The sequence below is a fragment of the Heterodontus francisci genome, chromosome 5 (genome assembly GCF_036365525.1).
Source record: "Heterodontus francisci isolate sHetFra1 chromosome 5, sHetFra1.hap1, whole genome shotgun sequence".
Taxonomy (NCBI): domain Eukaryota; kingdom Metazoa; phylum Chordata; class Chondrichthyes; order Heterodontiformes; family Heterodontidae; genus Heterodontus; species Heterodontus francisci.
Window position 1 is genome coordinate 94,975,841 of NC_090375.1, and position 17,435 is coordinate 94,993,275.

Consider the following 17,435-nt stretch of genomic DNA (forward strand, 5'->3'; position numbering starts at 1 on the left):
CAGTCACACTACTGGAAGTGTACTATAGACCCCTGTACAGTCAGAGGGAGATAGAAGATCAATATGTAGGGAAATCTCCTGAGAAGTGCAAAAACAATAGGGCAGTAATAGTAGGGGATTTTAACTACCTCAATATTAACTAGGATAGTTTTAGTGTGAAAGGAATGGAGGGAACAGAATTTTGTAAGGTGCTTTCAGGAGAACTTTTTTGGCCAACATGTAGCAAGTCCAACAAGAGACAGCACGGTCTGGACTTGGTTTCAGGTAATGAAGCTGGGCAGGTTGAAGAGCAGCAGTGGGAGAGCATTTTGGTGGCTGTGATCATAATTCAGTTAGTTTTAACATAATTATGGAAAAGGACAAAGACAGAACAGGAGTTAAAGCTCTAAATTGGGGTATGGCCAATTTTACTAAGCTGAGCAGTGATTTAGTAAAAGTGGACTGGAAACAGCTACTTGAAGGTAAATCAATATCAGAGCAGTAGGAGGCATTCAAAGGGGAGGTTCAAGGGGGTTCAGAGTAAACATGTTCCCACAAAGAAAAAGGGTGGGAGAGTCAAATCTAGAGCCCCCATGGATGTTAAGGAGCTTACAGGGTATTATGAGGCAGAAAAAGAAAGCTTATACCAGACACCGAGAACTCAATACTGCAGAAAGCCGAGGGTGAAATCAAAAAGGAAATTAGGAAAGCAAAGAGAGGACATGAAAGAATACTAGCAAGTAAAATCGAGGAGAACCCAAAGATGTTTTATCAACACATTAAGTGTTAGAAGATAACTAAGGAAAGAGTAGGGCCCATAAAAGACCACAAAGGTAACCTATGTGTGGAGGCAGAAGGTGTGGGTATGGCTCTTAATGAATACTTTGTATCTGTCTTCACAAAAGAGGGGGATGATGCAGACATTGTAGTTAAGGAAGAGGAATGTGAAATATTGGATAAGATAAACATAGGGAGAGAGAAAGTATTAAGGGATTAGCATCCTTGCAAGTGGATAAATCACCAGGGCCGGATGAAATGTACCCCAGGCTGTTAAAAGAAGCCAGGGAGGAAATAGTGGAAGGTCTAACCATCATTTTCCAATCCTCACTGGATGTGGTGCGGAAGGATTGGAGGTCTGCTAATGTTATACCTTTGTTTAAAAAGGGAGTGAGGGATGGACCAAATAATTACAGGCCAGTCAGTCTAACCTCAGTAGTGGGCAAATTATTGGAATTAATTCTGAGAGCCTGATAAACTATCACTTAGAAAGGCATGCATTACTCAAGGATCGTTGGCATGGATTTGTTAAGGGAAGGTCGTGCCTGACTAACTTGATTGAATTTTTTGAGGAAGTAATCAGGAGGATTGATGAGGATAGTGCAGTTGATGTGGTCTACATGGATTTTAGCAAGGCTTTTGACAAGGTCCCACTTGGCAGACTGGTTAAAAAAATAAAAGCCTATGCGGTCCAGGGGAATGTAGCAAGCAGGATACAAAATTGGTTCAGTGGCAGGAAACAAAGGGTAATTGTTGATGGGTGTTTTTGCGATTGGAGGTAATAGGTCCCCTGCTTTTTGTGGTATATATTAACGATTTGTAGGGGGCATGATCAAGAAGTTTGCAGACGACACAAAAATTCACCGTGTGGTAGATAGTGAGGAGGATAGCTCTATACTGCAGGAAGATATCAATGGACTGGTCAGGTGGGCAGAAAAGTGGCAAATGGAATTTAAACCATAGAAGTGTGAAGTGATGCATTTGAGGATGACAAATAAGGCAAAGGAATATACGATTAATGGGAGAATACTGAGAGATATAGAGGAAGTGAGGGACCTTGGAGTGAATGTCCACAGAACCCTGAAAGTCAAAACAGTGGTTAAGAAGGCAGAGGGAATCCTTTCTATTATTAGCTGAGGCATAGAATATAAGAGTGGGGAGGTTATGCTGGAGCTATATAAAACATTAATTAGGCCACAACTTGAGTATTGTGTGCCGTTCTGGTCATCTCATTACAGAAAGGATGTAATTGCACTAGAGAGGGTACAAAGGAGATTTACAAGGATGTTGCCAGGACTGGGAAATTGCAGCTATGAGGAAAGATTGGATAGTCTGGGGTTGCTCTCCTTGGAACAGAAAAGGCTCAGGGGAGATTGAGATGTACAAAATTGTGAGGGGCCCAGATAGAGTGGAGGTAAAGGGCCTATTTACCTTCGCAGAGGAGTCAGAGACTAGGGGCCAGAGATTTAAAATGATTGGTAGAAGAATTAGAGGGGAGAAGAGGTAAAATCTTCCACCCAGAGGGTGGTGGGGGATCTGGAACACACTGCCTGAAACGGTGGTAGACGCAGAAAGCCTCATCGCATTTAAAAGGGGCCTGGATGTGCACCTGAAGTGCTGTAACCTGCAGGGCTATGGACCAAATGCTGGAAAGTGGGATTAGGCAGGTTTTTTTTTCAGCTGATGCAGACACGATTGGCCAAGGGGCCTCTTTCTCTACCGTAAACTTTCTATGATTCTTAGCCTCTGTATTAAGTGCCTCCTCATCCTTCATGATTTCAGTGCACATTTAAAAGTGGATAATTCCCCAGGCCCAGATGAGATGTATCCCAGGCTGTTCTGTGAGGCAAGGGAGGAGATGGCAGGGGCTCTGACACAAATTTTCAAATCCTCTCTGGCCACAGGAGAGGTGCCAGAGGAGAGCGAATATGGCACTATTATTCAAGAAGGGTAGCAGGGATAAACAAGGTAATTATAGGCTTGTGAGTCTAACATCAGTGGTAGGGAAACTGTAGGAAAAATTTCTGTGAACAGGATTAAACTCCACTTGGAGAGGCAAGGATTAATCAAGGATAGTCAGCATGGCTTTGTCAGGGGGAGATCATGTCTAACAAACTTGACTGAATTTTTCAAGGAGGTGACTAGATGTGTAGATGAGGGTAAAGCAGCTGATGTAGTCTACATGGACTTCAGTAAGGCTTTTGATAAGGTCCCACATGGGAGATTGGTTAAGAAGGAAAGAGCCCATGGGATCCAGGCAATTTGGCAAATTGGATCCAAAATTGGCTCAGTGCCAGGAAGCAGAGGGTGATGGTCGAGGGTTGTTTTTGCAATTGGAAGCCTGTGACCAGTGGTGTACCGCAGGGATCGGTGCTGGGACCCTTGCTGTTTGTAGCATACATTGATGATTTAGACATGAATATGGGAGGTATGATCAGTAAGTTTGCAGATGACACGAAAATTGGTGGTGTCGTAAACAATGAGGTGGAAAGCCTTAGATTACAGGACGATATAGATGGGCTGGTAAGATGGGCGGAGCAGTGGCAAATGGAATTTAATCCTGAGAAGTGTGAGGTGATGCATTTTGGGAGGACTAACAAGGCAAGGGAATATATAGTGGATGGTAGAACCCAAGGAAGTACAGTGGTTCAGAAGGACCTTGGTGTACTTGTCCATAGATCACTGAAGGCAGCAGTACAGGTAGATAAGGTGGTTAGGAAGGCATATGGGATTCTTGCCTTTATTAGCCGAGGCATAAAATACAAGAGCAGGGAGGTTATGATGGAGCTGTATAAAAAGCTAGTTAGACTACAGCTGGAGTACTGTGTACAGTTCTGGTCACCAGAATATAGGAAGGATGTGATTGCACTGGAGAGGGTGCAGAGGAGATTCACCAGGGTGTTGCCTGGGCTGGAACATTTCAGCTATGAAGAGAGACTGAAAAGGCTAGGGTTGTTTTCCTTAGAGCAGAGAAGGCTGAGGGGGAACCTGATTGAGGCATACAAAATTTTGAGGGGCATAGATAGGGTAGATAGGAAGCAACTTTTTCCCTTAGCGGAGGTGTCAATGACCGGGGGCATAGATTTAAGCTAAGGGGCAGAAGGTTTAGAGGGGATATGAGGAAAAAATCTTTCACCCAGAGGGTGGTTGAAATCTGGAACACACTGCCTGAAGGGGTGGTAGAGGCAGGAACACTCACAACATTTAAGTAGTATTTAGATGAGCACATGAAACGCCATAGCATACAAGGCTACGGGCCAAGTGCTGGAAAATGGGATTAGAACAGATAGGTGCTTGATGGCCGGCATAGACACGATGGGCCGAAGGGCCTGTTTTTGTGCTGTATGACTATTTCTCTCATCTGGGCGGCACAGTGGCGCAGTGGTTAGCACCGCAGCCTCACAGCTCCAGCGACCCGGGTTCAATTCTGGGTGCTGCCTGTGTGGAGTTTGCAAGTTCTCCCTGTGTCTGCGTGGGTTTCCTCCGGGTGCTCCGGTTTCCTCCCACATGCCAAAGACTTGCAGGTTGGTAGGTAAATTGGCCATTAGAAATTGCCCCTAGTATAGGTAGGTGGTAGGGAAATATAGGGACAGGTGGGGATGTGGTAGGAATATGGAATTAGCGTGGGATTAGTATAAATGGGTGGTTGATGGTCGGCACAGACTCGGTGGGCCGAAGGGCCTGTTTCAGTGCTGTATCTCTAAACTAAACTAAACTGACTTCTCCATCTTCACATCTGCAGTCAATATTACCCTTTACATAAACTCATACCCACACCTATGGCCACTTACTTGATATCAAGATGTCTTACAACTTGGCCAATCCTACGTCGTGATCACCAACAAGGCTACTCCTGACCACTTTCTTGTATCTTTACGACCCATATCCTTCTCCCCACTAACTGCATCATCCCCAACACCTGCCCACAGAAAAATATACTGTTGCACCTGCTACTAATTCACTTTTCAACTTACAACTTTCCTTCTCTGGGCCTACTTATGCTGTCAGAAAACCTCTGCCACTGTTGACCTGCGCAAATGTTCTCTCGCCACTTGCTTAAATGCCCTGCCGCTCCTCTGGTACAGTTCCCATCTTTGTTCTCTCAAGTTAGTGGGCCATAAACTTGAGTGCATCAGGCATACAATTATTCTAGTTATTTGTGGAAAACTGCATAGCTACATCCTGCCCACAAAATGCAGGAGAAATTCAACCTGGCCAATTACCACCCTATCAGACAACTCCCAGTCATCAGCAAAGTGAAAGTCAGTGGATTACCAAGCAGCACTTACCAATAACCTATTCAATTTGGTTCCATCAGAACCACACAGCTCTAGACCTTATTAGAACATTGGTTTAAACATGGATGCTGGTTGACAAAGGAGCTTAATTCCAGAGGTGAGACTGCCCTTGAAATTCAGGCAGCATTCAACTCAGTATGGCATCAAAAAGTCCTGCTAAAACTCGTCAATGGGGATCAGTGGTAGAAACCTCACATGGTTGGAGTCATACCTAGCACAAAGGATGATGATTGCCTTTGTTAAAGGCCAATGATCTCAGCCCCCGACCATCCTTGCAGGAGTTACTCAGTGCATTGTTCTGACCCAAGTATCTTCAGCTGTTGCATCAATGACTGTCCCTCTACATGGTCAGACATGGGGATGTTCACTAATGATTGCACAGTATTCAGCTACATTCACAATTCCTCAGGTAACGAAGTAATCCACACCCGCCTGCAGCAAGACCTGGACAACATCCAGGCTTAAGGTAGTAAGTGATAAGTAACATTTGTACCACACAAGTACCAGGCAATAATAATTGCCACCAAGAACAAACCTAACCATCCTTGACATTTAATAGCATTACCATCACCAAATTCCACATCATCATCATCCCAGGGATCACCACTGACCAGAAACTCAACTGGACCAGCCACATCAATGCCATGGCCACCAGGGTAGGTCAGTGTCTGGGCATTCTGCAGTAAGTGGCCCACTTCTGATGCCCTACAACCTCTCCACCACCCACAAGGCGCATGTCAGGAGTGTGATGGAATACTTTGCACTTGCCTGGATGGTACCTACACTCAAGAAGCTAGATACCATCCAAGACAAGGTTGTTCAATTGATCACCATGTCATCTACTAGCTTAAACATTTACCGGTTTAACCACCAGCATACCGTGTCTGCAGTGTATACTATATATAAAACATGCACTCTAACTACTCAGCAAGGAATCTTTAGTGGCAACTCCCAAACCTGCAACCTCCAACACCTAAATGGACAAGAGCAATAGGTACATGGGATCATTACTTCGAAGTTTCCCTCCAAGTCTCACAGCATCCTGATTTGGACATACATTGCCAATCCTTCATTGTCGCTCCATCAATATCCTGGAACTCCCTACCTAATATTGTGAGGGCACCTTCACCATGTGAACTGCAGTGAATCAAAAAAGCAGCTCACCACCTTGTCAAAGCAAATTAAAGGGGGCAACAGGGGCTGGCCTTACCAGCAACACCTACATTTTGAAAAATTATTGTTGAATTTGGCTGAATTATGTTTGAATTCCTTTAGTCCAAATTCTGTCTTGCTCACAGCACTGGTCTTTATCAATATTGGACTCTGACTGTGATCTGTTAGCCTACATTGCCCTCTTGACCTCTCAGCAGCTTTTGATAACATTGATTAAGCCCATGGGACTTCTCTCTACTCCAACCTGTTGAAACACAGCTGGTACTTTGGTTTCTCTTCTGACCCCACAAAGGCACACAATGGGTTATTGTTGCCCTCCCCCCATCACCTTTCTCATCTATATGCTGCTCCTCCTTGATGCCATCGTAAGTATGGGTCAGCTTGTATTTGTATGTTGATGCCAAGACCTACAAACCCCACATTCAAATCATTACCAAGATGCTTGCTTTCAAATTTGCATCATCCACCTCTGCCCCAATGCTGCTGAAGCCTTTATCCGTGCTGAACCCCTCCAGCTCTCCATTTCTCTCTACCTTTAAGAAGCTCAACCAGAAGGTTTTTCCTTTTTCTCAGCCCTCTGTCAAGTGCCTTGGGTCATTTTCTGTTACAATTGTTGAGTGCAAGTTGTTATTAAATGAGATTAGACACAACGTTGAAACATCATAAAATTCAGATTCATTCAAAACCTACACAAAACATTTTTGCAGATTTCTTATCTTGCAGGTCTTTCGATAAAAAAAGAGTGTGACTGGATAACAGTATTTTGTTTTACCTCTCAACAAACTCTTTGTTCTTATTGCCACTTGCAGATGGTTCAAAGGTATAGTTCTCACTGCTGATCATAAATGGGTACACAATAGCCTGTGGGTAGGAATCTGCAATCTCCTCAATGATGTGGTGCATGACATGAGCTTCTTTTTTGTCAAGTACAGCCATCATTTGACTAATCCAACCAATAAACTGCCAGCATGGAATGGTAGACACCTGATGAATGTTCAAGAGGAGTTATCAAAATGTCATCTTTTATTTACAGGCTAAGCAAACGCTTCAATTTAAGAACTTAAATTCAAATCAAGACACTTATTAACGTGTTCTTAACCATCCTGCTCCTCCTTAAGTCAGTAACTGTGCTGCTGTTGGTAGCAAAACATTTTAGCGGTGATGTCATGACCCAACATCATGACGCCATCACACATGCTGCCATTTGCTCTGCAGACTGGATCTGACCCTAGCTTCACCTGGTGTTCACTGCACAAGCACTGCTCCAAATGTTATGGCTAGCTTTCACATGTGTGGAATGATGGGCCCCACAGCCAGTTTAAAGGGAGAAAACATTACAAAGATAAATGGAACAGCGTGGAGTCAGCTGGTTCTCCCATGACTCAGTTTGAAACATAACGGCATCAACAGTCTGGCAGGTTTCTGGATGTAACAAGCTGAGTTTTCCAAATCTCAGCCATAAGGATGCTGGGAAGTTTTGATCAGAGGTCAGGTGTTTTCCCACAAGGAGAGAAGATGATTGAAAGGGGTGAGGGGCTGGGGGAGCATTGGGGAGGGGTATGATGTGGGAGAAGAGCTAAAAGCCAGCTAGTTCTGGAGCACAAATCTTTAGCACTACAGCTGGGATGGCTTTTGCTGTATCAGTGCGTTCAGCCTTTCGGATACCACGTGGAATAAGCTGAATTGGCTGAAGACTCGTTTCTGTAACGGTGAGGGCCTCAGGAGGAGGCAGAGATGGATTATTCACTCAGCACTTGCGGTTGTCTTTTGTATTCACATATTGGGCTCCGCCATCATTGTGGATGGGTATGCTATGGACCCTGCTCCTTCCATTAGTTGTTTTAATTGTTTACCACCATTCACAACTGGATGTGGCAGAGCAGAGCTTTGATCTGATCCATTGGTTGTGGGATTGCATTGCTCTGATGATAGCATGCTGCTTCCACTGTTTAGCATGCATGTAGTCCTGTGTTGTAGCTGCACCAGGTTGACACCTCATTTTTAGGTATGCCAGGTGTTGCTCCTGGCATGCTCTCCTGCACTCCCATTTGAACTAGGGTTGTATCAAGTTGGATGGTCATGTTCGAGTGAGGGAGATGCTGGGCCATGAGGTTACAGATTGTAGTGGAAAACTATTTCTACTGCTGCTGATGGCTTACAACATCTCACAGATGTCCAGTTTTGAGTTGCTTGATCTGTTCTGAATGTGTCCCATTTAGCACAGTGGTAGTGCCACAAAACACAATGGAGGGCACACTCAGCGTGAAGAAAGGACATAGTCTCCACAAGCACCATGCTGTGATCAACCCCGCCAATACTATCATGAACAGATGCATCTGTGACCGGGTAGATTGGTGAGGACAAGGTTAAGTAGGTTTTTCCCTCGTATTGGTTCTCTCACCACCTGCCACAAGCCCAGTCTGGCGGCTATGTCCTTCGGGACTCAGCCAGCTTGGTCCGTTGTGGTGCTACTGAGCTACTCTTGAGATGGACAGTGAAATCCCCACCCAGAGTACATGCTGTGCCCCTGCTACCCTCAGTGCTTCTTCCAAATGATGTTCAACATGGAGGAATACTGATTCATCAGCTGAGGGAGAGCGATGGGTGGTAATCAGCAGGAGGTTTCCTTGCCGACGTTTGACCTGCAGGTCTGGAGTTGATATTGAGGACACACAGGACCACTCCCTCCTGACTGTATGGTTGCCATTACTGATACTAGCATTTTCTTCCAGATATATTTAACTAACTGAACTTAAATTCCCCAGCTGCCATGGTAGGATTTGATCTGTTGTTCCTGGATCATTAGTCGAGATCTCTGGATTACTCGTCCAGTAACATATCCACTATGCTATCGCATTTAAATTACACCTCTGCCAGCCTGCTCTGTTGCCATACATTAATGGCAAGGAGTTAATGAAAAATTGCACCAAGTGAATGGATTAAAAATTTGCATGCTCCAGTACCACGCTTCAGCGATAGTCATCACATCAGTCTAGATTATAAAAGTGACGACACTTCAAAAGTACTTCATTGGCTGTAAAGTTCTTTGAGGCGTACTGAGTTTGTGAAAGGTGCTATCTAAATGCAAGTTCATTCCTTTTTTAGGCAGTGAATAATAGCAGTTTATTCAGTCATTGGGGTGCATTACAACTGGGTCTGACGTCTGGTGTTCACACAATACATGCTGTTAAGTGGAGGAGCTAGAAGCCAGAGCACAGTAAAAAGCAGTGGGAACTCCATGGTATTTTTGCCCTTTCCTAATCCATGGGCACTGAAGGTATTATCTATTAAATGCTTTTGCTCCAGGGAGTCTGGTGACACAGAATTTTGGCACTCCAGCACACTCAACTGGTATCCTCCTACTCAATGTCACAAAGTGAACTGCATTGCAACTGTGCCATTGGGTCAAATCCAGCAAATATAAGGGCAGCTTAGTCCTGTAGTGCTTCTGACAGACAGCAATAGGTTGTCATCCCAAAGTACTCTGGCAGCCCTCTTGACAGGGAAGGATGTGTGACGTGGAAAAGGAAGAGGTGGAATCTTAAACTACTTTACCCAAACATGAAGAAAATAGCTTGCAAATCTGACAAACTATTCCATATCTTTTGATGATGATTTCATTAAATTAATGACAACCAATCAGCTCCATGTACACTACCATCTACATCTTTTGCTTTGTAGCACAGGTTCACTCTTTCAGTCCCATGAACAAAAACAGACTACAATACTGTGTAAAAATGTCCATAAAGCCTACAAAATCCAGGTGTTAAGCCTTAATGTAAAACACCAGTCAGCTGACCAAGTACATACCTCTCTGGTCATGAGGTCCTGTGTCTCTGCTGGATATAATTCCACAAGCTGTAACAATCTAGGGAATCTCAGTCTGGCTTCTCTAGAATTATACTTCAATGCCTTTAACATGTTCTCCATTATACACGCTGGGAAGGTCTGCAGCTCAGGGAAATTCATAACTGTAAGAAACATCAATTAATTTATTTAAAAACAAGAACAAACAGAAAGTGCATGGTGCACTAACAATGTATTTGTGATCAACATCACTCTGCAGGTGTGAAAACTAGAGCAAATAGTAAAGGGTAAATACATTGCTCCAATGTAAAAGCAGGGCTCCTCGCTAACTTTTGGGCGCAGAATCACTCCCCTAAAGCCGAGAAACTGGAGTGTCCATCTAGAAAATACAAATGACTTTCAGGTCAGAAAACCATCTGGGGTCAAGGCCATGTCCTTATGACAAGGAGAAGTCCTACCATGCTGTACTTCTGTTGATGCAAGGGCCCATCAAAAAATCCAGACTAATATTTTCAGGAGAGGTGAGGAGAGGAAAAGAAAACTGGTGCGATAAGAGAGGCAAGAAAAAGACTAAAGTCACAGAGGGAAAAATGGAAAGATTTTTTTTCAACAAAAGGCGGCAGCAAAAAAGCAAAGGAAATTCGTGGCACAACTGGTCCCAATCACTACGATACGACATATTCTCAATAGCTACACACTGTATAAATACAAAGTACATGCAAACCTATAAAGCAGACTAACACAAGTTATTACAAATTTTCTTGTGGTTTTACCGTTTTCACTTTCTTCTTCCTCACGCAGACATTTGTCACAGAAATTTGCCAAATTCATGTAGGCCTTAATCACTCCCACTGTATCAATATGTTCTCCAGAAAGAGACTGCACCTCTTCTTCAGCCTTTTTAACAGCACATTGCAGATATTCATGAGCCTTTCTGTACAATCCAATCGCAACCTGAGCAACAACAAAAAAACAGCTGTCAGAACAGGCTCAGTTACTAACCGCATTTACGCATCCTTTGGTACAGTTAGGAATTTTTTTCCTACCTGTGCTATATCATCACTGGTAGCTCCAGAAAGGTCTATAATATCTCTTACTCGATCATGCTCAATGCGCTGAAGAGACGATGGGTCTTTATTTAGAGCATTAGCCATAATGTAGTAGGTTGTACCAAGCAATGTGTTCTGGTCTCTGAGAGCCTGTCTTTGCGTATTTAGATAATCCACCTCTGTTTCAACTGTAAAATAAGGTGTCTGTTCAAGCCAGCAGCAGTTAAGTAAGTCCTCATTAACTTTTGCTTTCTGAAGTGGCGTCGGAGCTTTAAGGGTCAGTTATTCAATATGTTTAAAACCTTTAATGATAGGGCGTAAATTCATACCTGATTTCCCCAGAGTTACAAAAAAACTCATTTTAAAACTTTGGAGATTGCTTCTTCTCAGATTCCTGCCACTTATTTTTAACAAAGTAGTAATTAAGAATTATTTTTCTATTTGTATTTTTCTCTTCTGTCTTTCATTGTGTGGCCTTTCCTAAGCTTAGCAAGCAGGTTGGTTCTGAGCCCTCTGCTGCTCTTGATTCAGCTGGTAACTAGTGGGCAGAAGCCACATAATAACATGAGATAATCTATCTTTCGGAACTCCTTCTTTGCTTGTGGTCTGTTGTTTGCATCTGGGGGCACATCTGCAGTCAGGAACCCGCACCCTGTGAAAGGTGTATCACCCAATATCTGAATCTCTTTGGTACATGTTGAAGCTATGCCAGAAGAATGTTCATCTAAAAATTCTAATTGACAATATTTGCCATTGTGCAAATTTATGTTTGTCTTCTAAAACAGAAAATATTTTAAAAAGTCAGTGCCATTATAAAATGTCAAAAACGTGAACAGGAAAGCTATCAGAAAGCCATTAAAAAAATTTGAAGAATTAATGTGGCAACTGAAAATTTTGATGTTAGAAATCTGTCAGCCATTACCCAGCAAGGGGATGGTCTTCATCACTGTTACAATCTGCTCGGCTCTCTCCTGACTCCGACTGCGCTTATGACTGAATCGGCTATAACTGTGTATCCATCTCACTCGCCAGTCACTTCTAACCTTGGACTCTTTGTGAAGTTCTTTCAACAGCTTTGTCGACACTGAAAAGTTGTTCTGAAATAAGAAAAACAACTGACTTTCTGAAAAAAAAGTATTTGTATTTATGGCAATGAATGTAACAAAAAAGAACTTAAAGAATGAATTATTTTGTAATTGAAGACACAGGTTTAATACACTGCCAATTTACAGGATAAAGTGATGTATTTCAGCCTAAAAATGAAAACTTTACAGCGTTGTAATTTAGCAACATGTAATCTTTCACAATAAGTATAAAAATGCTCTAACTAGGGCTTCTGCTTTTTCTAAAACCAATTATTTCCCTCCATTCCTGATAACTTGATTTTCTTGGTATAGTATATCCCTACAGATGTCCTCTGCTACCTTGCCCGAGTGACCATTATTCATGTATAACCTTCAACAGTGAGTGCTGGCTACTTATTTGACATTACAGGTGCAGCTTTGCAGCAGGGGTCAGTGGTTAGCAATTGAAAGCTGGACTCCTGGCAACAAACTCATCCTATGTTCATGGCCTATTTTAGTTAACTTCTGTATCAAGACTAAATACTGTGATTAAACAAGTAGAACTAGCGTTTCAATATCCCTGTCAATATCAAAATGTCTCTTCAGGAATAATTAAGAACATAAAAAATTGGAGGAGTAGGTCATTTGACCCTCTGAGCCTGCTCCGCCATTAAATCATATTTGACCAATCTACCTCAAATCCAATTCCTGCACTATCCCCATATCCCTTAATACCCAAAAATCTCTTTTGAATATACTCAACAACTGAGCATCCACAGCTCTCTGAGGGACAGAATTCCAAAGATTCACAACACTTTGAGTGAAGAAATCTCTCCTGATCTCAGTCTGAAATGGCCAACCCCTTATTCTGAGACTGGGACTCCTAGTTCTCAATTCCCCAGCCAGGGGAAACATCCTCCCAGCATCTACCCTATTAAGCCCCTTAAAAATTTCATTTGTTTCAATGAAATCACCTTGTATTCTTCTAAACTCGAGGGAATACAGGCCTAACCTACTCAATCTCTTCTTACAGGACAAGCCCCTCATCCCAAGAATCAGTCCAGTAGATCTTCTTTGCACTCCCTCCAACACAGGAAATCCTTCCTTAGGTAAGGAGACCAAAACTATACACAGTATTCCAGCTGTTGTCTCACCAAAGCCCTATACAATTGCAGTAAGACTCTTTCACACTTATACTCCAATCCTTTTGTATTAAAGGCTATCATACCATTTGCTTTTCTAACTACTGCTGTACCTGCATGCTAACTTGCTGCTATTTGTGTACATGGACATCCAAGTCCCTCTGAATACCAACATTTCCCAGTCTGTCACCATTTAAAAAAATTTTCTTTTCTACTTTTCCTCCCACTGTAGATAACTTAATACTTCCCCACATTCTATTCCATTTGCCATATTCTTGCCCACTCACTTAAGTTCCCCGTATCCTTTGCAGCCTCCTTGCATCCCCCTCACTGCTTACTTTCCCACCTAACTCCGTATCAGCAAACTCGAATACATTACTCTCAGTTCCCGGATCTAAGTTATTGATATACTTTGTAAATAGCTGAGGCCCAAGCACTGATCTTTGCAGTACCCTGCTAGTTACAGCCTAAAAATTCAAACATGACCTGTTTATTCCTACTTTTTGTTTTCTGTCCATTATCTAATTCTCAATCCAGGCTAATGTATTATCCCTATTCCCAAGAGCCCTAATTTTGTTTAATAACCTCTTGGGCGGCACCTTATCAAATGCTTTTTGAAATTCCAAATACACCACATCACTGGTTCCCCATTATCCACCCTATTAGTTACATCCTCAAAAAGACTAACAGGTTTGTCAAACACAATTTCTCTGATTCGGCCCAATCATATTGTGATTTTCCAAGTGCTCTGACACCATGTTCCTACAAATTGAATCTAGCAATTTCCCTACTACTGATATAAGGTTAACTGGCCTATTGTTCCCTGTTTTGTCTCTCCATTCTTTCTTGAACAGCGGGTTACATTTGCTACCTTTCAGTCCATGGGAACTGTTCCAGAATCTAGGGAATTCTGGAAGATCAAAACCAATGTATCCACAATCTGTGTAACCACCTTCGGTCTCACCATCAGAATCAAAAAGACTGAAGTCATATACCAACCTGCCCCACAAAAGCAGTATGGGAAGCCAACTATTACAGTCAATGATAAAAGGTTTGCAGCAGTCGACAAATTTACCTACCTTGGCAGTACCCTCCCCAGAGCCGTTCACATGACGACAAAGTCAACACCAGAATAATTAAGGCCAACGTTGCCTTTGGCAAGCTACAAAAAACTGTCTGGGAGTTAAAAGGAATTAGTCTCTCAACAAAAGTGAAGGTATACAGTACGGTTGTCCTTCCCACTCTCTTGTATACTTGAGACTCATGAACAGTTCACTCCAGGGATGCAAACAAACTAGACCACGTTCATATGACCTGCTTGCAGAGTCTACATCAGATCAATTGGCAAGAAAAGGTTCCTAATACTGAGATTCTCTCCCTGACTGACATGCCTAGCATCCACACTTTGCTGAAGGGAGCTCAGATAAGATGGGCAGGACATGTTGCCAGAATGCCAGATGAGCGCTTGCCAAAAAAAGCTCTTCAACAGTGAGCTAATTGAAGGGAAACATTCACATGGAGGTCAGAAAAAGCACTTCAAGGACACCCTGAAGGTCTCACTGAAGGGTTTCAACATCACCCCAAGACATGGGAGACCCTTGCACAGGATCGTTCTATATGGTGCAGTTTCATCAGCAAAGACACCACCTCCTATGAACAAAACAGATTCAAACTGGCCAACAGGAAACATGAGCTTCGCAAGTCCAGAGCCTCAAACACTTCTTCCGCATCAACATTACAAGTGTGTCCAACATGCAACAGATTTTTCAGTGCTCAAATTGGACTGATTAGTCATCTTCAAACATATCACACTTGAAATGTAACTCACTGAATTCTAGTTGATGTCATGGCCCTCTTTTAAAATCCAAGGGTGTAGGCCATCCAGTCCAGGGATTTGTCAGCTTTAAATCCCATTAATTTCTTCAGTACCAGTTGTTTTCCAAAACTATTATCCCCAAGTTCCTCCTTTTCACTAGATCCTTGGTTCCCCAATATTTCTGGAATGTTTGTTGTCTCTTTTACTTGAAGACTATACAAGGTATTTGTTCAATGTCACTGCCATTTCCGTATTCCTCATTATAAATCCTCCTGTCTCTGCCTCTAAGGGACCCAACGTTTATTTTCGCACATCTCTTCCTTTTTTACATGGCTACAGAAGCTGTTTTTATGTCACTGGCTAGTTGACTCTCATATTCTTTTCTCTTTATCAATTTAGGGGAGGCAGTGGCGTAGTGGCAATGTCACTAAACTAGTAACCTGGAGCCCGAGGCTAATGCTCTGGGGACATGGTTCGAATCCTACCACGACAGATAGTGGAATTTGAATTCAATTAATAAATCTGGAATTAAAAGCCAGTTTAGTGGAGACCATGAAACCATTGCCGATTGTTATAAAAACCCATCTGGTTCACTAATATTCCCTTTAGGGAAGGAAATCTACCATCCTTAACTAGTCTGGCCCACACGTGACTCAAGATCCACGGCAATGTGGTTGACTCTGAAATGGCCTACCAGGCCACTCAGTTGTATCAAACTGCTACATGGACTGCAGTGGTTCAAGAAGGCAACTCACCACCACCTTCTCAAGGGCAATTAGGGATGAACAATAAATGCTGGCCTAACCAGCGACGCCCACGTCTTCTGAACGAATAGAAAATTTTTTTTTGGCCATCCTTTACTGAATTCTAAAATCCTCCCAATCCTCAGGCTTTGTACTCTTTTTGACAACATTTTGGGGGAAAAATTGGATTCTCTGGAGCAGACAGCACCATGGGCTGCTACCGGCACGATGTTCGGCAATGATATCAGTGGGCAAACGCACGTTGCTGGTGACCTGTGGTGCTGTCTGCCCCCGAGAATCACAGACCACATATTTTTTGCTTACTGTATTTGATTAACAGATTCCAGTAACATTTTGTTGCATACCTGTTTCCTTGCACTTTCTAACATTTTTAATTTCATATTAAATTTGCAGCTTCTTATGAGCATGTTAATATCTTCCTCTTCTCCATCCACATCCATTTTAGCATCAGCTCCTTCATCATCTACCTCCATACTATCATCGGCATGAAGTGATAATCGCTCCTTAATCTTGTCAAGAAAGAAACAGCTGTAATATAGAAGAAAAGTAATCAGTAAGAAGAATTGTAATAAAAGGCAATTAGATCACCTGTGGCATTACTTGTGGATTAAAAACAAAAAGTGAAGTCAGGAGTGGCTGGTACCACACATGACAGGGTCAGGAACACCAGATCAGGTCAGTGTTGGGTGAGACATGACACACAGTCATGTTGAGATCAGGTTGTGCAGGGCAGACAGACATGGCTAGACAGAGGCTGAGCAGGCTGCAACTTTGATAAGCAGTTTTGTTTTGAGCTGAGGGCAAACGGGAACCAGCCACATATAATTAAAAACATCTGTAAGAACATGAAATATAATTTTAAAAAAGCTAATAAAAAAATGTACATCTTACATGATCTTGTGGGAATCTGATTGGTCTTTCATAGACCAAATAGCAAAGTTACAAACATAATACAGACACAGGGCTGGATTGTAAAAGCCTGCCATCGCTCCCGGTGGCAAGCTCATAAAATGGCGGCCTGTGCAGCCGCTGTGATCTCCCATGTGGTGACTCGCTCCACCAATCACGTGAAGGGGGCGGGCTGTGTGACACCAGCAATGGCATCAGCTGTCTGTGCGCAGGCGCTGCTGCCATTTTTAAAGGGCAGCCAGCCCTGCCAGCATATTTAAATTTTTAAAGGTACACTCCCCCAATATTTATCAATAAAAATTCTAATGCCCCTTTCCCACCCCCCAATAACAATTATATTAACTATTTGCCCATCCCCACCAAAAAAACTTACCTTTTAATCTGACCATCCCCACCCCAGACGGCACACAGTTTAAAGTTCATCCCTTCCCACCATCCCAGACACTCATTATGTTTATTTGACACCATCCTCCACCACCCCCTCCCCCACCACACTGGAAACCTTAACTCCTCCCTGTTCCCCACCAGCATCACGCCAGCTTTCCCCAGACGGGGAAGATTCATCTTGTAAATCCCCCACACACATGCTCTCACACACACACTGCAAAGAATTAAGAAATTCTCCCTGCAGAGCTGTTACCAAAAAATACTTTGGCC

General features: G+C 42.9%; 1 protein-coding gene across 4 annotated transcripts in view; it reads right to left on the minus strand.

Moving 5' to 3' along the window:
- prkdc (protein kinase, DNA-activated, catalytic subunit) overlaps positions 1-17,435 on the minus strand; it is a 283,563-nt gene that overhangs the window by 39,751 nt on the left and 226,377 nt on the right. For all 4 annotated transcript variants that reach the window (XM_068031803.1, XM_068031802.1, XM_068031801.1 and 1 more), the window contains exons 69-74: positions 16,214-16,397; positions 12,006-12,180; positions 11,081-11,271; positions 10,808-10,988; positions 10,038-10,198; positions 7,000-7,211 (exon numbers count right to left, since the gene is read on the minus strand). In XM_068031803.1, coding sequence (XP_067887904.1) covers positions 7,000-7,211; positions 10,038-10,198; positions 10,808-10,988; positions 11,081-11,271; positions 12,006-12,180; positions 16,214-16,397 — 1,104 coding nt within the window. The remainder of the gene's footprint in view (positions 1-6,999; positions 7,212-10,037; positions 10,199-10,807; positions 10,989-11,080; positions 11,272-12,005; positions 12,181-16,213; positions 16,398-17,435) is intronic.